We start from the raw sequence: 20,071 nt of genomic DNA, 5'->3' as shown, positions 1-20,071 counted from the left end.
TAAAAGACAAAACGCACAGCAAAGCTCTTGGCATCCAGGCCCCCTTCAGTAAACGGGAGCCGCCACGTCTTAATTGAGTTCAATTTGGTTCCATCTAAATTAATTATATCACGAAGTCAGTGAGTTCTGGAGCCAGAAGCCTCCCTCTGCTCAGAGGCACCCTGACTGAGGAGTGCTCCTGGCCCCGGGGCTTGTGCACAGCGTTAAGAAAAATAATCCAACAGCAGGGACGCCATGCAAGCTGGTAGTGCTGTATCCCTGCCTTAGACCATGGGAATGTTTAAGGTGAGGGCACAGAGCGATGCCTGGGTATGTAACTGGTATAGGAGGCAGAAGGCAAGAGAGCATGCGCGCACTTGGCCATGTGAGGAAATGAAGTGCGGACACACAGAGCAGTATGCACGAAGGAGCAAACCCTCCTGAGGAGGAGGGGCCAGAGTGCCAGGCTGCGAGCTGCAAGACTCTGCCGATGTAATGATTTGGAACAGGTGATGCTGTGAAGGCTGGAGGAGATCCGTGGTTGCCTGGGGCGAGGGGAGAGTTTCTGGGATAGGATGGCTAAGGGGTAAAGAGTTTGGGATCTCTAAGGCTGGTAAAAATGGTGGCAATGAGGGTGGGGATGATGCTCAACTCTGACTATAGGAAGGACAAGGAATTGAACACTTTAGATGGATGAAGTCTATAGTGTGCAGATTATACCTCAACGAAACTGTTAAAAGGTGCAGTTAAAGTATTTATATACATGTGTGTATGTTTTGTATGTATGTATGTGCATACATATGTATCTCTGTCTTTCTACCAATCTATCTATCTACTATCTATCGTTCTCTTTCTTTCTTTCTTTCTATCCGCCCATCTATCTATCTATCTATCTATCTATCTATCTATCTATCTATCTATCTATCTATGTATCTATCTATCTATCTATCCATCCATCCATCCATCCATCCATCCATCCATTTATCTATCCATCCATCCATCCATCCATCCATCCATCCATCCATCCATCCATCCATCCATCTATTTATCCATCCATCTATCTATCTACTGTGTATCCAGAGAAGACTGGAGTATATGAAAACACAGTGTTCACCTTGCATGGTGGGTTTAATGGTGATCGTCGGTTGTTAGAGACAGGGTGTGGCTATGTAGCCCAGGCTGGCCCAGACTTCCTCAGCACTGGGCAACAAAGCCAATGCTACCACGCCAAACTGGGTTTCGACAAAAACAAAACTTTTTTCTTTCTTTCTCATTTACTTATTTTTCCTAAAGTTCCTACAGAATATAGCTGATTTTAGAAGAACAACGAAAAAATTTTTTTATCAAAGTAAAATTCAGAGCTGGGGCAGAGATCTGTCACTCAGTGGTAAATTATGTGTGAGGCCCTGGGTTTCGCCCTTTCGAGCAGAGCAAAGCAAAACAAGCAAACAAACAAACAAAACAAATGGAAAACCCAGTGCATTGTAGAATTCAGTGTCAACAAGCATCAAGAAAAATTTCTGCCCAGACTCAGGGCTGTGCAGAAAGCAGAGAGTCCTCTGAACACACTACCTTGTCCACGAGGAGGGGCACAGCGAACCTCCTGAGGGTAGGCACCGAGGTCAGCCTGGAGTTCTCCTCGAAGTCCTTGTTCAGGTTGGCCAGGTAGAAGAGCTGATAGAGGCTGCTGTCCTCATAGGCGATGACGTCAAACAGCACACAGCCGTCCTCCTCGTAAGCATTGACGTGATGGAAGACCACCATGGAGTCCGTGTAGAACTTGGTTGGCACAGGCTTTCTGGTCCTCCGGTCGATGATATGAATGTAAGTCTGGAAGAAGATGCCCACGTCAGACCACACAGCGCTCAGCTCACCCTCGGGTATACCTGGTATGGTGACATCACAACACCAGGCCTGCCCTAGCTGGTGGCCATATGGATGTCCCTTTCCCTGTTCTGAGCTCTGAACCCATCCCAAACTCTTAGGTAGTTCTATTCACAAACTACAAAATCAAGATGAAAATGGTGTCATGAACCTGCCACCTTAAATAAGTATTTCCTCATAAAAACTTAAGGGGCTGCGGAGAAGGCTCGGTGGATGAACTGTTTACTGTCCAAGGTTGAGAACCTGATTTTGATCCCTAGCATCCGCTTGAAGAAGAAGCCTGGAGTAGTCGATATAATCCCCAGTGCCTAAGGCTTGGGTAGAGACAGGAGGCTCCGGGATGCTTTTCAGCTGAATAATCTAGCTGAATTAGCAGGTCACAGGTCAGGTAAAGACACTGTTTTAAAGATCAAGGTGTGTGGTGTCTTAAGATACAACACCAGAGGTTCATCTCTGGTCTCTTTGCTTGTGTTTGAGCATATATACATGTGCACGCATGAGTGCATGCACACACACACACACACACACACACACACACACACACACACACACAATTACATAAGCAAAAATGAAAACAAAACAAAATGCTGTCAAACTGACGGGCAGGCAAAGCCTTCAGTGAATGGGGCCCCGACCTGCAGACCTGCAGCATTTCTTTAACATACAGGCCACAGGAGGGCAGCTTTGCCACCAAGGTCCCTGGGCAATCTTTGGGGAGGGCCTCAAGAGAGCATTGCTGTGGTTCTGGGAACAGCCATGCCCTTAGAATGTCTGTGACAGGTTCCAGCTGAGGCTGGAGTCCTATGGGCCTCTCTCCCATGCACTGCAGTGCAGAGCCTCTTCCCAGGGCTGCTAGCTACCCATCCTGTCCTCAGGGCTGCAGGGAAGTGGGCCCAGGGGAGCCGCATCTGTCCTAGGTGACCTGGCTGTGTGGGACCAGGCTAAAATTATCCTGGGGGGGGTGTCGGGGGGGGGGATGAGCTATTTCTACAAGTCAGTTAGTTGTCTGATACAACCTTTATCTTTCCATCCTCTCTCTGTTATCTCTTTTGGCAATTCTGGCTTAACTACCTTCCTGAAGGAGAAGGTGGCTTCTTTGGTCTGGTTGTTTTCTCCCCTCCCCCAGGGCCTACTGAGAAGAGCTGTGTCCATCATGGTGGTGGGCCACGTGTCAGTGCAGATAGGTAAGCACAGGAGTGACTGGTTTAGACAGTTTCTTTGCTGTGACTCTAGCCTCAGGCTGGACACTTGGATTTTATTTTTATGAGTTTTGACTTCTGGAGCCTGGGACCCTCTGGTCCAGGGCCTCCCAACAGCTACAGATTCCAGGCTCACTGGTCTCCAAGTTCCCGGCAGTAGAGCCCCAGTGTCGCTGAAGAGCGCTGCAGAGGGTATTCAGCTTGAGTTGGCTTCCCTTCTGATACTGGGCACTTCTTTGGGAACCAGAGCAACGCAGTGGCGTGTAGTGACTCCTTTCAAGGACTGTAATGTGAGCGGGGTGGGACCCATGAGAAACGTAAAATCTGGTGAAGGATGCTCTCAAGAGAAATGAGCTAGGCTTGGCAGCTAGAAAAAGCCAGCCTGTGGTTTCCTGCAGATAGTGTTCACAATTCTGCTAGGTTCCACCCCACAGTTACCTGGCAACGGCCAGGTATGCATGACTCACTATAAAAGGGGCTGCTTGCCCCTTCCTCACTCTCTTCTCTCTTCTCTTGATCTCTTCCCCTCTTTCCCCTCTGTCCCTTCTCTCCCCATCCCCCTCCCCTCCTCTCTCTCCACGTGCTCATGTCCAACCTCTACTCCTCTACTCTGTCTCAGTCTTTCCTATCCCCTCAACTCCCCTCCCCATGCCCTAAATAAACTATTCTATACTATAACAATGTATAGGTAGTAAGGGCTCCCGCCCCACCCCACCCCACCCCCACACCTCCACCAAACATATCCCTGGCTTCTTTTTCTTTTTTTAAAATAAAACACAACAAAGTTCAAGAAAGAAGACTTGGGGAGCTAGACCAGTGGGGGGGGGGGAGCCATTTCCATGTCATTCCCAGAAGAACAGAACGCCAGGAGGCCAGGTCAGAAGTCAGACATCAGAGAAGACACCCCAAATAAATGGGGGGGCAGAGACAGAGAGAGGTGAGAGAACAATGGAGCCCTTGAATGTCATTCTGAGAAATTTCTGGAAGGTTACTATCAGTGGTGGGCCTCCTCCTCCTCCTCCTTCTCCTGAGGAGACAGAGGATGGTGTTAAAGAGGGTGGCTAGCCGGCATATTGGTTCCTTTAAGTAGAAGTGGTTAAGTATCCGGAAGTACTGCCGTGGACAGTCAGTGGATGATGGGGGTTTTCTCCAGAAAGGGGAGCAGAGGAGGGGGGAGGGAAGATGGTGGGGGATCTGATGGGAAAGGGATTTAAAAAAATTACTTTGAGATAAGATCTCATGTAACCCAGGCTGGTCTTGAATTTGTTGTGTAGCAAAGGATGACCTTAAAGTCCTGATTCTCCTGTCTCTGTCTCTGAGTTCTGGGATTGCAGGCACACACCACTACACCCAATTTACACAGTCCTGGGAATTGAACCCAGAGCTTCGTGTATGTTGACCAAGTGCCCTATTAGCTGAGCCACAGCGCCAGCCCAGGAAAGGGATTTAATATGTGGGTTTTTATACTGCTGTGCTATCTGCATAGGTAACACTGAAAAATCACTGGATGTTTGTCACAAGCAGCAATGGCAAATACACACACACATACATACATACATATGTGCTTAACATCCACCCATGCATGCACATACATGTACACGCTCATCTGCATGTGCTTAGAACACTCCTGTGCCTCTCACTGAAGGGGATGTTTTCACTCCACATCTGTGGAACCCAGAGCCATCCTGATATGGTACCCAGGACTCACCAAGCGCCCCTCAAGATTGTACAATGGGAGTAGAGATGCTAAAGGCGCCTCCCCAATGGATGGAAGAATTGGGATGGTAGAGGCTATGTAGGTCCCAGCTATGGACGGCGACTTGATCCCATAGTGGCAGTACATCTGTGGCTAGTTTGGGGGATTTTGCCTGTCTAAGATCACATCCGTTTCCCAGTTTGCATTTGGAATTAGTGGTCTCAGGACCACTCTCATGATGCACCCCAACACCAGAACCCTCTAGATGGTGGCAGCTTCCTGCAAAGGGACTAAATGGCAGTTAATGTTCCATAAGCATTCCTCAGGGTAGCCTCCCTGTCCTCCTGGGGTGGGGTAGACAGACAGGAAGGCCTCACCTTGTCCTCCTTACAAAACGACATACAGGAAGCCCAGTTCACACCCCTCATGTATGCGGTGGCCATCTTGAGGATATCCAGCTTAAAAGGCTGCTCCAGAAACACCACGTAGTTCTCTGTGACTCCGAAGCTGTGGTAGTAGCTGGGAGAGAGCAGCGAGCGGGAGGGGATGGAGCAGAGTACTTCCGCGTGCTTCAAGGGGCTCTTCCCTTTCTTCTTGCTACCTGGAGAAGCGCAAACCTGGAGGTCTATCAGGACAGCACCGTCACCCACACCCCGAGTGGGTTCTCAAGAGAACCGTCAATGAAGAACCCACAGGCACAGATACAGAGAGACTCCCCACGAGAGTTCACGGTCTGTGGTGAGCTCTGGATTTCCAGCCCGGAAAAACCACTGTCTCACCCAGGGAGGCCTTGAGGGGTCAAGGGTCTCCACCCCACGTGGGGGACTAAACTGAGCCTCCAGTTGTCTTCACAAATACAATGGCAAATACACACCCACTGCTTTCCTTGAGGTCTGACTATTACTGCTTCCAGGGACAGTAGCCCAGGTGAACCTCTGTGACACGCCAGAGAGTTGGTCCTCGGGGCCTTATTTATATAGTTTAATTACTGGCATAGCTCTTTGGCAGGAAAAAAAGTTGCTGACCCCTGCTACAGAGTCATGAATATACATCCCCAGGAATAGTGATGGGACAGTAATCAAATATAGCCCTTAATGTGTTTCTGGGGCAGGGCCCCAGACTGCATATCTACCAAGGTTCCCAGGGGCGTCCTTCCCACAGCCCTTGCGTTTCATGGGGAGCCAGCACCATATTTTCCACAGGGTTTCTACCCATTGTTCTTAGGACTACCCATTGTTGAACACCCAGCAGAAGACTATCCATTGTGATGACAGACAGACTGCCCTGTGTCTCAGGGGAGTGGTGAGTACGCACAAACACAGGCACAGAGGACAGCCTGAGTTGTGTCATTGCCTTTTCAGACAGGGATTCTCGCTAGGACCTGGAGCCCACATAGTCTGTTAGCGAGCCTCACTAGTTTCTGCCTCTGTGGGACTAGGATTGCAGCTGTGTGCCACCACATCTGGCTTTCTGCATGGGCTCTGGAGATCAATCTCAAATCCTAATGCTCAGAAGTCTAGACCTTGGCTTTCCCACTGCCCCCAGCCCAGCAGTTCCTGTGGTGACAGCTAGGCAGTGCAGTTCACTAGTATCCTAAGACCAGATACCCAAGAGCAAAGTTAGCCAGGATGGAGCCGTGAAGGTGGAGCCCATTGGCCGCTCCCGGAGGCTGCAGTCCAAGCCTGCCCCTGCCAAGGTGGATGCAAGGCAGAGGAAAAAGATAAGGCATCAGAGGAAAAAGTGCAGATATAAGGGAAGAGGGGAGCAAGGGGCAACCAGGCTGAAGTGGATGGCCCCAGAAAAGCAAGCAGTAGGGCATGGGGAGGGGTCCAGACCCACCCTCTGTTCTAACCACAGTTCAAGGGCCTCTGCTGGCACTGAAGGTCATAGCTTTGTGTGTGTGCAGCGCTCTGTATTCTGAGTCCTTTGTAAGCATGAATCAGCCCTGGGCAAGAGGCCTCCCCACCCAGTCCTGGGGCTGGTTTATAATGAGTTCCCTGTCAATGTCCCCACCTCTCTGTGGCCACCTGTGCACACTGTAAACAGCTGGGCTGGTGGGAGGGGACACTGTGGGGTTGTGGGCTAGTGTTCTCAACAAATAAAGAGAAACACTAAGCCATGTGACCAACACCGTGTTACCTAATCCGAGCCTCACAGTCCCCTGTGATCTGAGGCGGCAAATAAAATTGCCTGGAAGACCCCAGTCTGAACTCTAAGATGCTGGACTAGACCACATTACCTTAGGCACTTAATAATACTCACGGCACCTTTTGATTTTGGGGGGGCAGGCTATGCTCCCAGCTTTTTTCTCTACAGCTGGAAGGGGTAGGGAGCAGGCAGGTGCTATCAGGGTCACAGATATAAACTTGTTTCCTAGGCCAGAAGGTCAGGTCAAACACCCTTGAAGGCTTCATCTGCTGGGTGTGGCAACCAGGAGGGTCCCAGACAAACATAGGTTGGGAGCCTCACCCTCTTCCCCCTCGGGAACGTGCAATCACTGGCCTGGGCTTTGCTCCAGGACCCGGCCCTAAGAGGAGGAGGTCCAGAAGCCTCTGGGAACAGGGTGTGGATTTGGAATGGATCCCAGCAGAGCTGAGCACCCCAACAGCCTTGGGAGACTGGCTGTAGGATAGAGGGGGTGGTGACACAATCTTAGCATGTGAAAAGGTTGTCAGAAGACTTTTAAAAAAGACTAAACTAGCAGCTAGGGAAAAGGTTAGAATGGGCTAACTAGGTGGATGAATAGATAAATGGCTGAATACGTAGGTGGGAGGATGGATGAATGGATGGTTGTGTGGGTCTGTGTATAGGTAAATAGGTGGCTGTGTGTTTGTGTATATAGGGGAAATGGATGGATGGATGGTTTAGGGGTTGGTGAATGGAAGAGGAGATGGATTGAGTGATAGACAAGTAGATCAATGAATAGATGGACCGATAAAAAGATAGTTGAATGAATGGGTTATTACAAGGGTAGGTGAGGAGGTGAACGTGTAGACAGAATCATGTGTGGGTGGAGAGGTAAAATAGTGAATTCATGAATCCGAGCCTAAAACACAGGAAGTTAAAATAGTAACAGGATTTCTTTTATCCAAAACGATCTCAGAAATGTCTCTTTTACGTTTAAAGGAGAAAACTCTCTCCCAAAGTTCTTCCCCCAAAGAACCTTTGCTTTTGACTAAATGACAAAACCAACTTTAGGGTCATCTGAATAATTCATGAAGTGTGTCACAAGCACAACCCCGGACTCTTCAGTCAGGGTCACCCAGCTGTCTTTGCTTTGTTAGGTTCCCCAGCGTGATTTACCTGGTGCCGTGGCAGGGATCTTAAATATCACGTATTTTGTCCTTCCTTTGTCCACAATGGATGTGCCCATGTTAAGGACACTTCCGTCCTCGTCGTAATGAGGGTGTGAGGTAGCCAGGTTTACAGCCACATACTTCCGGTAATCAACCTAGGAATACAACAGCCACTCCGTTTTGTAAAGAGGAGGAAATGGGATCCTGTGAACATCTGACTAGACCTAGGTCGAGGAAGAGGGAGGGTCTCTTTGAACATCTCCTCACTGGGAGGGAAAAAGACATAATTTACCTTTAAAGAGGTGTCTACTCTCATGACCCAACAGGAGTTTGTATCACTTTTGTGGCAGAAGTCAGCTGTGGGGAGCTAGTTAGCTACATGTTTTGTTTTGTTTCTTTGTTTTTTTTTTTTTTTTTTTTTTTTTTTTTTTTTTTTTTTGTGCCTATAGTTTCAATCCCACATCTTGGTCTTGTCAGGATCCTCAGCATAGAGATGGGGAGTGTCTATTAGCAACCGTGTAGCCGTTGTAAGGCTGAAGCAACGGTGGAGGTAGATTGCCACCTTCTTGCCAGTCTCAGCCACCTTCTGTGTCGATCTATCCTGTTACATCATTTAAATTTACCCCGTTGGAGTCCACAGAGACAGAGATGCAGCTCTCCGTCCCTCTCATGAATATTCTCTGGAAACAGGTTATAAAACCATTTACTTAAAGCAGAAATTCTATTAACAAGTTGAATGATGACCCCTCAGCTCAGAACAGACCACAGCCATGGGATGGCTAAGCAGGAGCTGTTTGCCCTTCTCCAAGATAACACTGCAGCTAAGAGTTAGGTCGGGCTCTGGCCCTTCCTGTATTTCCCAGCATACATCATTTGGGCCCTTGCCACCTAGTTTATGAGGAACTGGACGTAATTTCCCGGCTAAGATAGGTGTTGAATTTAGCAGCTCGCTCAAATGCTTTATGACATCATGTGGTTTTGAACAACTAGCTCGAGCAAACTGACACAGGGGTCTTTTGATTTTCATGGGAATGTGAGCCCAGGGCCTTCCAGAAGTGGTTTTGTCTTCTGGTGTCCTTGCTCTCTGAGTAATACCGCCCTCTGCAGGTCATTGTGGGTAGAACACCCTGGGTCCTATAAGAACTATGGATATGGTTTTGAGTTGTACTATCTTCCAAATATATAGAAGGAAGTCCTAACCCCCAGCGTTTGTGAGTGTGATCTCACGCAGCAGTAGCATCTTAATCTAATTACCACAAGATGATGCGGTACCACGTGAGAGCAGGCTGTGGCCTTATGACTTGTGTGCTTATAGAACACGGGGACTTGGAACATACAGACACAAAGGGCCTACCATGGGACTGAGGAGGTGGTGAGTCAACTGATATGCCTATGAGCTGAGGAACACGGAGGACTGGCGAGAAGTCCAGGAGCTGGGAAACACAGGCCCTATAACCTGCCAGACACGGGCTCTACATATTGGTTTTAGAATTGTGGCTTCCATGAATACAAGACAGTGGGTCTCTGTTATTTTAAGCCACTTAGTCTATACCACGTTCAGGGACGAGGATGTGTTCTAAAAATATATATATATTCTTTTAATGTCTGTATATTTTAAAGTGTGGGGGGCAGTACCCACGCCAACCAGAAGGGGGCATCAGATCCCCTGGAACTAGAGCTACTAGTTACGGCCAGGGTGCTGAGAACTGAACTCAGATCATCTGGAAGAGTGCGGCACATGCTTTTAACCACTGAGCCTTCTTTCCGGCCCCGTGGGAACACACAAGGAAGCCGTCATGAGGCGATTTCACTGAATGGACATCACAGAGTTCATCCGATAAGGTAGCTACAGTGTCGCTAGGTGGTAGCATCTTTGGGATCTCAATCACACATGCGTCCCATGGTTAACTAAAATATACTTAAACTGTGCTGTATATAGGAACCACTGGGGATGAGGGCAGCCTCAAAGATGAACACCATGCAGTCTTTGCTTAATTGTAACTACATGCTCCATGGTAGAGGAGGCTTGTGGGCAGCTTGCTTTCCCCCTTGGGGGTGGGGTCAGGAATGGACGTTGACTGTAAGCCTACCACACCTTCTCCAAGGTCTCTAGAGTCTGGGGGTCAATTTTCCTGACGTAGTTGGTCTCTGTGGTCGCATAGAAATCTTCTCCACACTTCATGATGTTGATCAAGCAGTTGTCCGTGAAGTCGGGGATGGTATGAGACAAGTAGGAGAAAGCTCTGGAAAGAGAGAGAGTGGGGCCGTGTTAGTGGCTGCGCCTGGCCAGCTGGGAAGTTCTGCCCTCCGTGACCTGCTTTCTCACCATTTAACACGTTCTGCCTCAGCAGTAGAGAAAAAACTCTGGGTATCAACGGGTCACTTGAGTTATCAGGTTCCCTAACATTCTACAACAAGTCAGCCAGCAAGTGAGGTGCTGGGACAGTGCGGTCCCACGGCCCTCTTTCTGACTCCCAACAGTGCAGGGGTATCTTCAGCTAGAACCAGCAGGAACTTGGATGCTTCCAACTATTTTAAGTAGCCATACAGATACCAGACTTGTACCCCAAATATTCCCCAAACCTAGAGAAACGGTTCATTTCTGCTTTGGCAGGATCTGAATCCCTACTGAGTATTTAAAATTTGATCAGGAAATCTTTTGTGGGTTTTTTTTTTTTTGTTTGTTTGTTATTTATTTATTTTTTTTTGAAACAAAGATTCATTCATTCCGGGCTAGCCTCAAATTTGCCATGTACCCAAGGATGTCCTTGAACCTCTGATTATCCTGCCTCCCACTTCTGAGTGTGTGGCTAGGCATGGTCACACACATGCCTGTAAACCAAAGTCTGTGTGATGCAGAGACAGGAGCATTGCTGGAGACTTGCTGGCAGGTAGCTTAGCTTCAAGTTTAATGAGAGACTCTCTCCAGTTCTGGAGCGATGGCCCATTCTGTCTGGTTTGTACTGGAGATAAAATTCAGGACTTTGTGTGAACATTCTACTAACTGAGCTACATCCTCAGCGCTGGAATTCACTTTTGGCAAAAAGAAAAAAGAAGCTCATGTTATTTGAGACTCGGGACTCATTTTACCAAATGGCAAACTGCAAACAGGAAGAGAACCCAAGGGGGGTTAATGGGTACAAATGGCAAACACTGTATGCAAGCATTGAGTGGTGCTCCCCCTAGCGACAGAGGATGTGACTGCAGGGATTCTCCAGGTAAGGTTCTGAAGTCCTTCAGGCTCACTTCTCCGTGTTGACGCCACCCCGGCTCAGCCCCATCCGCAAGGGCAAGTCACCCTGTTCCAGGGAAAGATGATGTCAACCTCGGAAGAGCAGAAGCAAGTTTTCCTATCTTTGGCAATCCACCCTGAATCTTTCCATCGTCCTCTGGAGTGTATCTGAGGGGAGGTAGTGAGAGCAAGCCTGACTCTCTGGCCAAGAATTTAATTGTTGAATGTGTAATACACACATCTGCTTCATAACCCAGATGACTTCAGACGTGTTCCAGAAAAATCTCCCCACTCTCTCCTTCGCCAGCTTCCCACCCCCTTGACTGCTCTCTCTCATCTCCTTATGCCCTGTGCAAGCAAAAATATCTCTAGACTTACTTCTGAATTTTCCTCCCTGAACACAGAAGACATTTATGTACCTTGCTTTGAGAAAGAGGTATATGGGGACTGGAGAGATGGCTCAGTGGTTAAGAGCACTGACTGCTCTTCCAGAGGTTCTGAGTTCAATTCCCAGCAACCACACGGTGGCTCACAACCATCTGTAATGGATCCAGTGCCCTCTTCTGGTGTGTCTGCAGATGGCTACAGTGTACTCACATATATTAAATTAACTACTTAATTTTAAAAAGAGAGAGAAAAAGAGGTAGGTGTGCGTGCATGTGTATATATGTGTGTGCATGTGTGCACATGCATGTGCACAACATGTGTATGTATGTGCATGTGTGTGTGCATGTGTGTGTAGTTCATTTGTGTGCAGGTTCGTGTACTTGTGCACATGTGCACAGGCTACAGCTGCCCTGCCTCTCACTCTCTATCCCACTCTCTTGAGGCAAGGGCTCCGATTAGAGCTGGAGCCAGGCTGTCTGTCTGCAGACTGCTGCACTGGGCTAGGCAAGCTTGTGACTATGCTTAGTTCTGTGGACTTGAACTCAGGATTCCATGCTTTCTCTCAACAAGTCTCTCCACAGCTGTTCCACAGCTGTCCCACAGCTGTACTGGCTGCTTGTGTGTGTCAACTTGACACAAGCTAGAGTCCTCAGAGAGAAAGGAGCCCCAGTTGAGGAACCACCTTCATGAGATCCAGTTCTAAAACATTTTCTCAATTAGTGGCCAGTGGCAGAGATCCTAACTTATTATGGGTGGTGCCATTCCTGGGCTGGTGGTCCTGGGTCCTATAAGAAAGCAGGCTGAGCAAGCCATGGGGAGCAAGCCAGTAAGCAGCATCCCTTCGTGACCTCTACGTCAGTTCCTGCTTCCAGGTTTCTGCCCTGCCTAAATTTCTGCCCTGATTCCCTTGGTGATAAATAGCAATATGGAAGTGTAAGCTTCTTCTTCCACTTACTTTTTGGCCATGGTGGGCCTACTTTAAAAAACACTAACAAAATCAACAAAAACAACCAACAAGTGCTCTTACCCACTAAGCTCTCTCTGCAGGCCTACCGACCTGGCTTTAAAACAACAGCATCATCAACATTATCTTCCTTCTTATCATCAGCAACAACAACTTTCTAACTCAATATATCACAGGATTGCCTCTGTACTGTACAGCTAGCAGCTTCGAGCCTTTTCAGCACTGAGGCACTTTCTTATACAGCTTTACCGTTGTGAATTCAACCAGACTTCTGGCAATGACATCTTGGTTGTTTGCAGTTTTTAATCATAGCAAATGACATAGCCAGGAATAACTCTGTCTATTTATCATTTCAGACATGAGCAAGTGTATCTCTAGACCAAAGGGAACACACATTTGTAATTCTGACTTATAATGCCCAAACTCTCTCCCACCAGCCAGGCAGGTGAGCACCTGACAATTTGTCAAATGCTCTTTGCTTCCCTTGCTATCGTTGATCAAGAATCACGCAGCATCTGTGGTCACAGGCCAGCCACGTGGTTTTAGCTGGGGTTTTTATCTCCCCCAAAGAAAACTAACAGGGGAGAAAACGTGGGCTGGTTTGACCATCAGAAATATCCAAAAGTATGAATTTGTCAAGATTCAAAAGGAGATGTTACTTGGAAAAGATGTTTTTGCAGGGGTCTGGGTAGGCCATTGTTCCGAACTCAGACACCACGATTCTGTTGGCCTCGATGTTGGCATTGTAGGTGTCGCTCTGCAAGTATTTGCTCCTGTAGAAGACCTCCCCTGAAACAGAAGCAGATACTTGTCAGCCTGGTACCTTTTGGGACTTATGAAATAGATCCCACCCATTCTAGGGGCTTTGCTGGAGTCCAGAGGAAGGTTTGGTAACTGGGACCGGCCTCTTTCATGCAAGTGAGAAGGGAATGTAAAGTTTAAGTTCATTTGCACACATTTAAAAAAAGTAGATGGTTTTGTGTGTGTGTGTGTGTGTGTGTGTGTGTGAGAGAGAGAGAGAGAGAGAGAGAGAGAGAGAGAGAGAGAGAGTAGGTGTCCTAGGTTCCAGCGGACAGCCCCACACCTATGCACATATGAGCAGCACTAAGACTGGTGCATTATTAAAATGAAGTAAGATAAAACAAAAGATAAGGGAGTTTGTGGGCGATGGATTCATGTATAAAGACACCTGCTGACAAGTCTGATGACCCAAGTTCGATCCCCAGAACCCACATAGTGGAAAGAGAGAACTCTCTGCTCACACCCTGTACATGTGTGTACTTGTATGTACACACACACACACACACACACACACACACACACACACACACACACACAAATAAGTAAGTGAATAAATAAATAAAATATTAAATGAAATATTTTGCCCCTTCTTCCCACTCCTTGATAGGTGGAGGGAGAGCTGGCCCTGTCCCTCATCGGCTGCGGCACTCAGGGGAACAGGCCCTGACCCTTGTCCGCACAGCACAGTGGACTGGCCCTGGTGTTAGGTGAGCTTGCCTCAAGGACAGTGAGAGCTGGGGAGCAGGTCCTGCCCTTGCTGGCTGTGGCATTGAGTGAGTAGCCAGGACAGTGCTGGCTCTGATGGTGTGGGTAAAGGGGAGCTGGCAGGCTAACCAACTCAGCTGCCCGCCAGGCCCAGAGCCAGGGCTTTGAGTAGGCCAACCCCAACATCTACCCCATCTATGCCTCCATTGTGCCCATGAAGAGCCTGGACCTGCAGACTCAAAGATACAGAACATCCATGACACAGGGCAACAACAGGATATCTGAGAGGAGTTCTAATGAGTATTGGCTTGTCACAGAAGCCAGAGACCTAGCACGAGACCAATAACTCTATTGCAGTGAACATTTGTTGCAGGAAACTCACAAAGGATCAATAAAAATTTAAAAATAAAGAAATGCTTTGAATAAAAAAAATAAGTTGTTGGGGTCAGAGAGATAGCTCAGCAGTTAAGAGCACTGACTCCTCTTTCAGAGGTCCTGAGTTCAAATCTCAGCAACCACATGATGGCTCACAACCATCTGTAGTGAGATCTGATGCCCTCTTCTGGTGTGTCTGAAGACAGTGACAGTGTACTTATATATAATAGATAAATAAATCTTAAAAAAAATAAGCCTAAGTTGCCAATCAACAGCCACATAAGAGAAATTACAAACCTTGAATATGAACTTTCTTATCACTTGGAGTACAAATGTGACTATTCTCACTGATATAACTGAGGTGTGGAGAGGTTAGACAGTGTAAACGACTCAACCCTTGAGCAGTCATGGATTTCTAGGCTTGTAGAACTTAGCAATGAACCTAGAAATGGCCCCTCATGGCAGGGTCCGAACACAGCAATACAGCCCATTGGACTCTACTGATCATACACTCATACAGGTGGCAACTGAGTTAATAAAGAGGATGTGAGGAGTGACCCTTTTCCTCGTGGTCGCTCTGGTGACTTCTGACAGCACCGATGGATTTACCCTCAGGTGTATTTTTACATCCTTCTCCAGACGACTGACTGTACATTTCCATGGAAACTAGGTCCATTTTCCTCGTAAGAGGAATACTGCCTCATGGGATTGTGGTCAACCTCAGGCAACCATCTCTCCAGCTCCTAAAGTCGGCAATTTCCATGAGGTAAGATGCTGCAAGGCCACAGGGCACACAGAAAACATGCTCTGAGGGTCACCTTCACTGTCAACTTCAGAATGCCTTAGGAGACAGACCTCTGGTCAGTTCTCAAAGGCTGTTTCCAGAGAGGTTTAAGTGAGGAGGAAAGACCGATTCTGAATGTGGGTATGGCCGTCCTATTGGCTGGGGTCTTGATTGGAATGTTGAAGGAAATGGGTTGAGCTTTCGTCTCTCTGCTTCCCGACTGTGGGTGCACTATGACCAGTGTCTTGCTCTCCTGCTAGCAGGCTTTCCCTGACAAACTGTGAGTCCCAAGTAGACCCTTTCTTCCATTGTAAGCTGCCATTGTCACAATGATAAAGTATCTTATACATGGATGTTGGTTGGCTGCTACAATTCTAGATGGTCAAGGAGAAGAACCCTTGATATTTAAGGCTGGAAATGTGCTGGGGGGTGAGCCTGATGTTGGTCTTCAGCCAAGCACTGCACTGAACGAAGACCCACTTTAGAGATAGCCTGTCCTTCTTTGGTCACACCTTCTAGATCTTCATGGCATTAGCTAAGGTTCTGCACCCCAGGATACTTGACATAAAGGGCGAATTCACCTAACCTAAGAGAAAACAACAGTCATGAAACCTACAAGGACTGGCCAGGAAACTAGTCTGACCACTCGAAGTCAATTTGAGATTCCTTAAAAAGTAAAGATGAAGAGGTAGATCCATGTTTTAGAGTGCTTGGTGCTCTTACAGGGGACAGGAGCTCAGTGCCTAGCACCCATGTTGGGTGGCTCCTAATCACCTGTAACTCTGGTGCCCTCTTCTGGACTCCTAGGGTACTGTGATCACATGCACATACACACAGATGTAAGAATGTACATATCATTAAAAATAAAAATCTTTGTCTTAAAGAAAGAACCCATAAAACTAAACTAAAACTAGATCTACCACTCTGACGATTCACACACACGGGAGACACTGGTGCATCCTTGTTTACTGTAGTTCTGTCATAATAACTATCCTGGAACCCACCTAAGTGTCCCACATCGGAGGGACGGGTAAAGAGAATATGGTATGTGCATACGATTCAGTTTTCTTTCAGCTGTGAAAAATGAAGTCATGTCATTTGTAGAAAGATGGGTGGAGGGAGGGAACTGTTGTATTAAGTGAATTAAATCATTCTCAGAAAGGTAAGTATTGTATGTTTTCTCTCATTTGTGACCCCTGGATCCTATAGAGTCATATACAATCATATACATACATATATACACATACAATATGTATATATACATATATATGTACACACACATATATGTAACAAAAGCAGGAGTAAACTGTCTAGGAGACAAAAGAGAAGAAAAATGTAGAAGAACATAGGAGAGAGGTTCAACAGAACATACACCTGTATAAGAGCTAAAATAGATAAAACAAAAATCTAAAGAATGAAAGACTCCCATAAAGTATTCAAAACAAAACGAACATCCCACCATTTGCTTCTTTATCCCTTGACCCCAATTTCCCTGCACGTGTCTCTTCTGAACTAGGCAGGAGGAACTCAATGGAGGTTCCTACCTCCATCGTTACACAGTGGGGAGCTATTGGGGGTCCCAGAGGAGATGAGAGGCCTGGCAGGGAATCTGAGTGAGGACCCTTAGAGGCCTGGGTTGCCAGTGGGAGAGACACACAGCCATGATTGTTGGTAGAGGCAGTGTGCCCACCTTGGGTCTTCTCTGTCTAGCCTCCTCTTGTTTCAATCAGAGGCAAGTCTGAGTTCCCAGCTCATCCGCTTTCCTGTTGTTGCTCATCCCATGGCAGATTCTATTATAAGAGGAAATGAGAAGACCCCTGGGCACCTTTCCGAAGGTCCTTTACAGTGGACTGTGGGATGCTTTCTCCAGGGTCAGCCTGCTTCTGAGCCCTGCAGTACCCGTGTGATGGAAGGGACTTTGTAAGTCTTACTCAGCTAAAGCTTTGGGGTTGTGTGACTGACTGGTCATGACAGCATTATAGAGTCCTCCTGGTTTGAGACCGGGAGGTGGCCACAAGCCAAGGGTACAGCCATCTTCCGAAATCGTGTGAAGCCAAGGCACTGTGTTCTCCCCAGAGCTTCCGGAAGGAAAAGCAACCCCACCAATACTTTGGGCATCACCCCAGTGAGATCAGTTTCAGACTCCTGGTCCTTCAGAGTGGAAAGAGAACAAACTCCTATTGTTTCAGTCCACAGGAGTCAGGCTTGCATTTGTTACCATGACAACAGCAAACTCATGCCAGACTCTTACCATCTCTGATGGAGAAACTGTGGAGAAGGGCCAGGCCGTCAAACCAATGGTTGTACTTGCTCTCTCCCACGGTGTGCATCCCGGGCCCATTCCGGAGCAGGGTTCCCTGCAGCCATGCTGGAATGGTGCCTGTTAAAAGATAAACTGTTAAAAAAAAAAAAAAAAAACAAAACTTGAGAAAAGGGGGGAGGGGCGATGGGATGAGGGAGGGTCATGGGAAAGAACTGAGTGCACAGAGTATATCATTCATTGTCTGTTTATGTACTGCATGGTCCTTTCTAGACAAGGTACAGCAGGACGGGCAGTTTGCTAACCCTGAAGAGGGCCAAGGAGAACAGACGCTGTTCCTGCTCGGAAGCTGCCCACTGTCCATTAAGATGTAGAAGAACAGACATTCCAAATACACTGTGCCAGAGGCGGTGCCACAGCCCAGTGCCGTGCAGAGACGTGCCTAAGACCTGGGAAGCAGTGGCCTTCCGGAGGTGACAGCCTCCCTGTGGGAGAATATTTGCCTCACAGCATGAAAGAATATTTGAGGGGCTGGGAAGATGACTTGGCTCGATGGATAAAGTGCCTAGCACACAAGTGGGAGGTTCTGAGTTTGCCTTCCAAACCCATGAAAAAATAATTCAGGCACAATAGATAACATGGGCTTGTTATCCCAGTGCAGCAGAGACAGGGGGATTCCTGGGACTTGTCAGTCAGTATAGACAAACTGGTATGTTCCAAAAGGAATGCCAACTTGAGGATGGCACCTGAGAGGACACCTTTCAGGAGGTCTCTCCTATTGTCTATGAAGAGCAATCTGATCAGCGCGGCCTCTGCATCAGCTCCTGCCTCCAGGTTCCTGCCCTGCTTGAGTTCCTGCCCTGGGTTCCTTTGATGGTGAACAGGGATTTGGAAATGAAAGCCAAATAAACCCTTTCCTCCCCACGTTGCTTTGGTCATGGTGTCTCATCACAGCAATAACAACCCTATCTTACGACATCTATCTTAGGAAAAATCGAGTTTTGGTGCAGTGTAAAGGAGCAGACACTACTCTTCCAGTTCCAGAGGACCTGAGTTCGGTTCCCAGTACCCCACTGTAGCTCATAATTGCCTGTAACTCCAGCTTTAAGAGATCTAACACCTATGGTCTTCCCAGACACCTGTATTCACAAGCACACACCCACACAATTAAAGATAATAAAAGCTTTTAAAAAGGGGGATATTCTCAAACAATGATACTGTAAGTTTTTCTATTATATTTTAACAGTCACCTAATATATATAATTTAATGTATATGCATACACTTACAGAGTTGTGGGTTGAATCATAGAAAATAGACACAAAAGCTGGGAAGGTTCCCAACAACTTCTAAGGCAGTCCCCACGGGAAACTCCTCCTAAGGGCTAGTGAGATGGCATAGCAGGTAAAGACGCTTGCAGCCAAGACTGACAACCTGGGTTCAATCCCTGGGAATGACAGGGGAGAAAAAGCCAACTCCTGCAAGTTGTCTTCTGGTCTCCACTTGCACTGTGACTATTGGGGCATACCTGGGGCATACTTTTCTGGAGACAGTGAGAAGGAATTGCTCTCTCCTTGGATGATGCGCTACCGTGGGCAAACATACCCCATTTGTTACAGAGGCTGTTTCTGGATCCTGGCTTATCTTGTTCTTATAAATGGGTTTCCAGGCTTCCAAAAGCAACTTCCAACACAGGATAAAGAAAGAAAGATCTAAATACATACGCCTCACCTGTCACTGTGGCCCGTACTGGCTCCAGCTGCTCTTTCTTATTCCGGCCAAATATTATCTCCATGGAACCGGTGGGTGGCAGTGACGAGGTGTTTACTGGAAACAGACACAAAGCCCCGTGTGCTCAAAGCCTCCTGCCTTCCGGCCTTCTGCTCCTTGACATCTCCATCTGTCCCTGTAGAGTCAGTCTCTTTCTCTACTTCCCTCGCCGCTGCTGGCCAGTGTTTCTGCCTGCTGCCGGAAGCTGCTGGGTAATTTATACAGTGTGTGTGTGTGTGTGTGTGTGTGTGTGTGTGTGTGTGTGTGTGTGTGTGTAGGGTCAAAGGTCAGTTCCCAAGCCATGTGCTCCTGCTAATCGTTAATCCCATTCCTGTTTTTCCAGCTCCTCTCCGATTTCACTTTTAGCTCAGCCAAGGAAGGTTCCGCTCTAAGTTAGAGGAGCTGATTTGGTGCATTCTGCTGAGCTTGCCTAAGCTAGCCCATCCTGAGAACTGGATGTGTTTATGGTTAGAGCAGAGAGAACATCATTCAGTCGGGACAATCAAAGGCACTGACGGCCGCTATTTCAAGGTGTGGGTTGGTGACATCTTTGCCTTCTGCAAACACAGAGAGGGCTTTGATTTTAACTCAGGACCTTGTTCCTTCCCACTCTTAAAAATCATATTAATGGACACTTGATTGCTTTCTTTCTGGAAGTGGGGCACAAAAATGTGTCAGGTGCCCATTTAAAAAACAAAGACAGGGAAGACAAGGACTGGCTTTATGGGGAACCAAAGAATA

At 47.5% G+C, this 20,071-nt stretch overlaps 1 protein-coding gene across 1 annotated transcript in view; it reads right to left on the bottom strand.

Annotated features, from left to right (window-relative positions):
- BCO1 (beta-carotene oxygenase 1) overlaps nucleotides 1-19,355 on the bottom strand; it is a gene marked incomplete at both ends in the record, with an annotated part of 33,730 nt that extends 14,375 nt beyond the window's left edge. The window contains 7 exons of the mRNA XM_080936839.1: nucleotides 1,552-1,809; nucleotides 5,136-5,359; nucleotides 8,062-8,209; nucleotides 10,150-10,297; nucleotides 13,297-13,426; nucleotides 17,554-17,682; nucleotides 19,292-19,355. Coding sequence (XP_080792965.1) covers nucleotides 1,552-1,809; nucleotides 5,136-5,359; nucleotides 8,062-8,209; nucleotides 10,150-10,297; nucleotides 13,297-13,426; nucleotides 17,554-17,682; nucleotides 19,292-19,355 — 1,101 coding nt within the window. The remainder of the gene's footprint in view (nucleotides 1-1,551; nucleotides 1,810-5,135; nucleotides 5,360-8,061; nucleotides 8,210-10,149; nucleotides 10,298-13,296; nucleotides 13,427-17,553; nucleotides 17,683-19,291) is intronic.
- Between the last annotated feature and the right edge of the window lie 716 nt (nucleotides 19,356-20,071).

Source organism: Micromys minutus (assembly GCF_963924665.1).
Source record: "Micromys minutus genome assembly, chromosome: 24".
Taxonomy (NCBI): domain Eukaryota; kingdom Metazoa; phylum Chordata; class Mammalia; order Rodentia; family Muridae; genus Micromys; species Micromys minutus.
The sequence above is the reverse complement of the archived record's forward strand: the minus strand, read 5'-3'. Positions and strand labels throughout refer to the sequence as shown.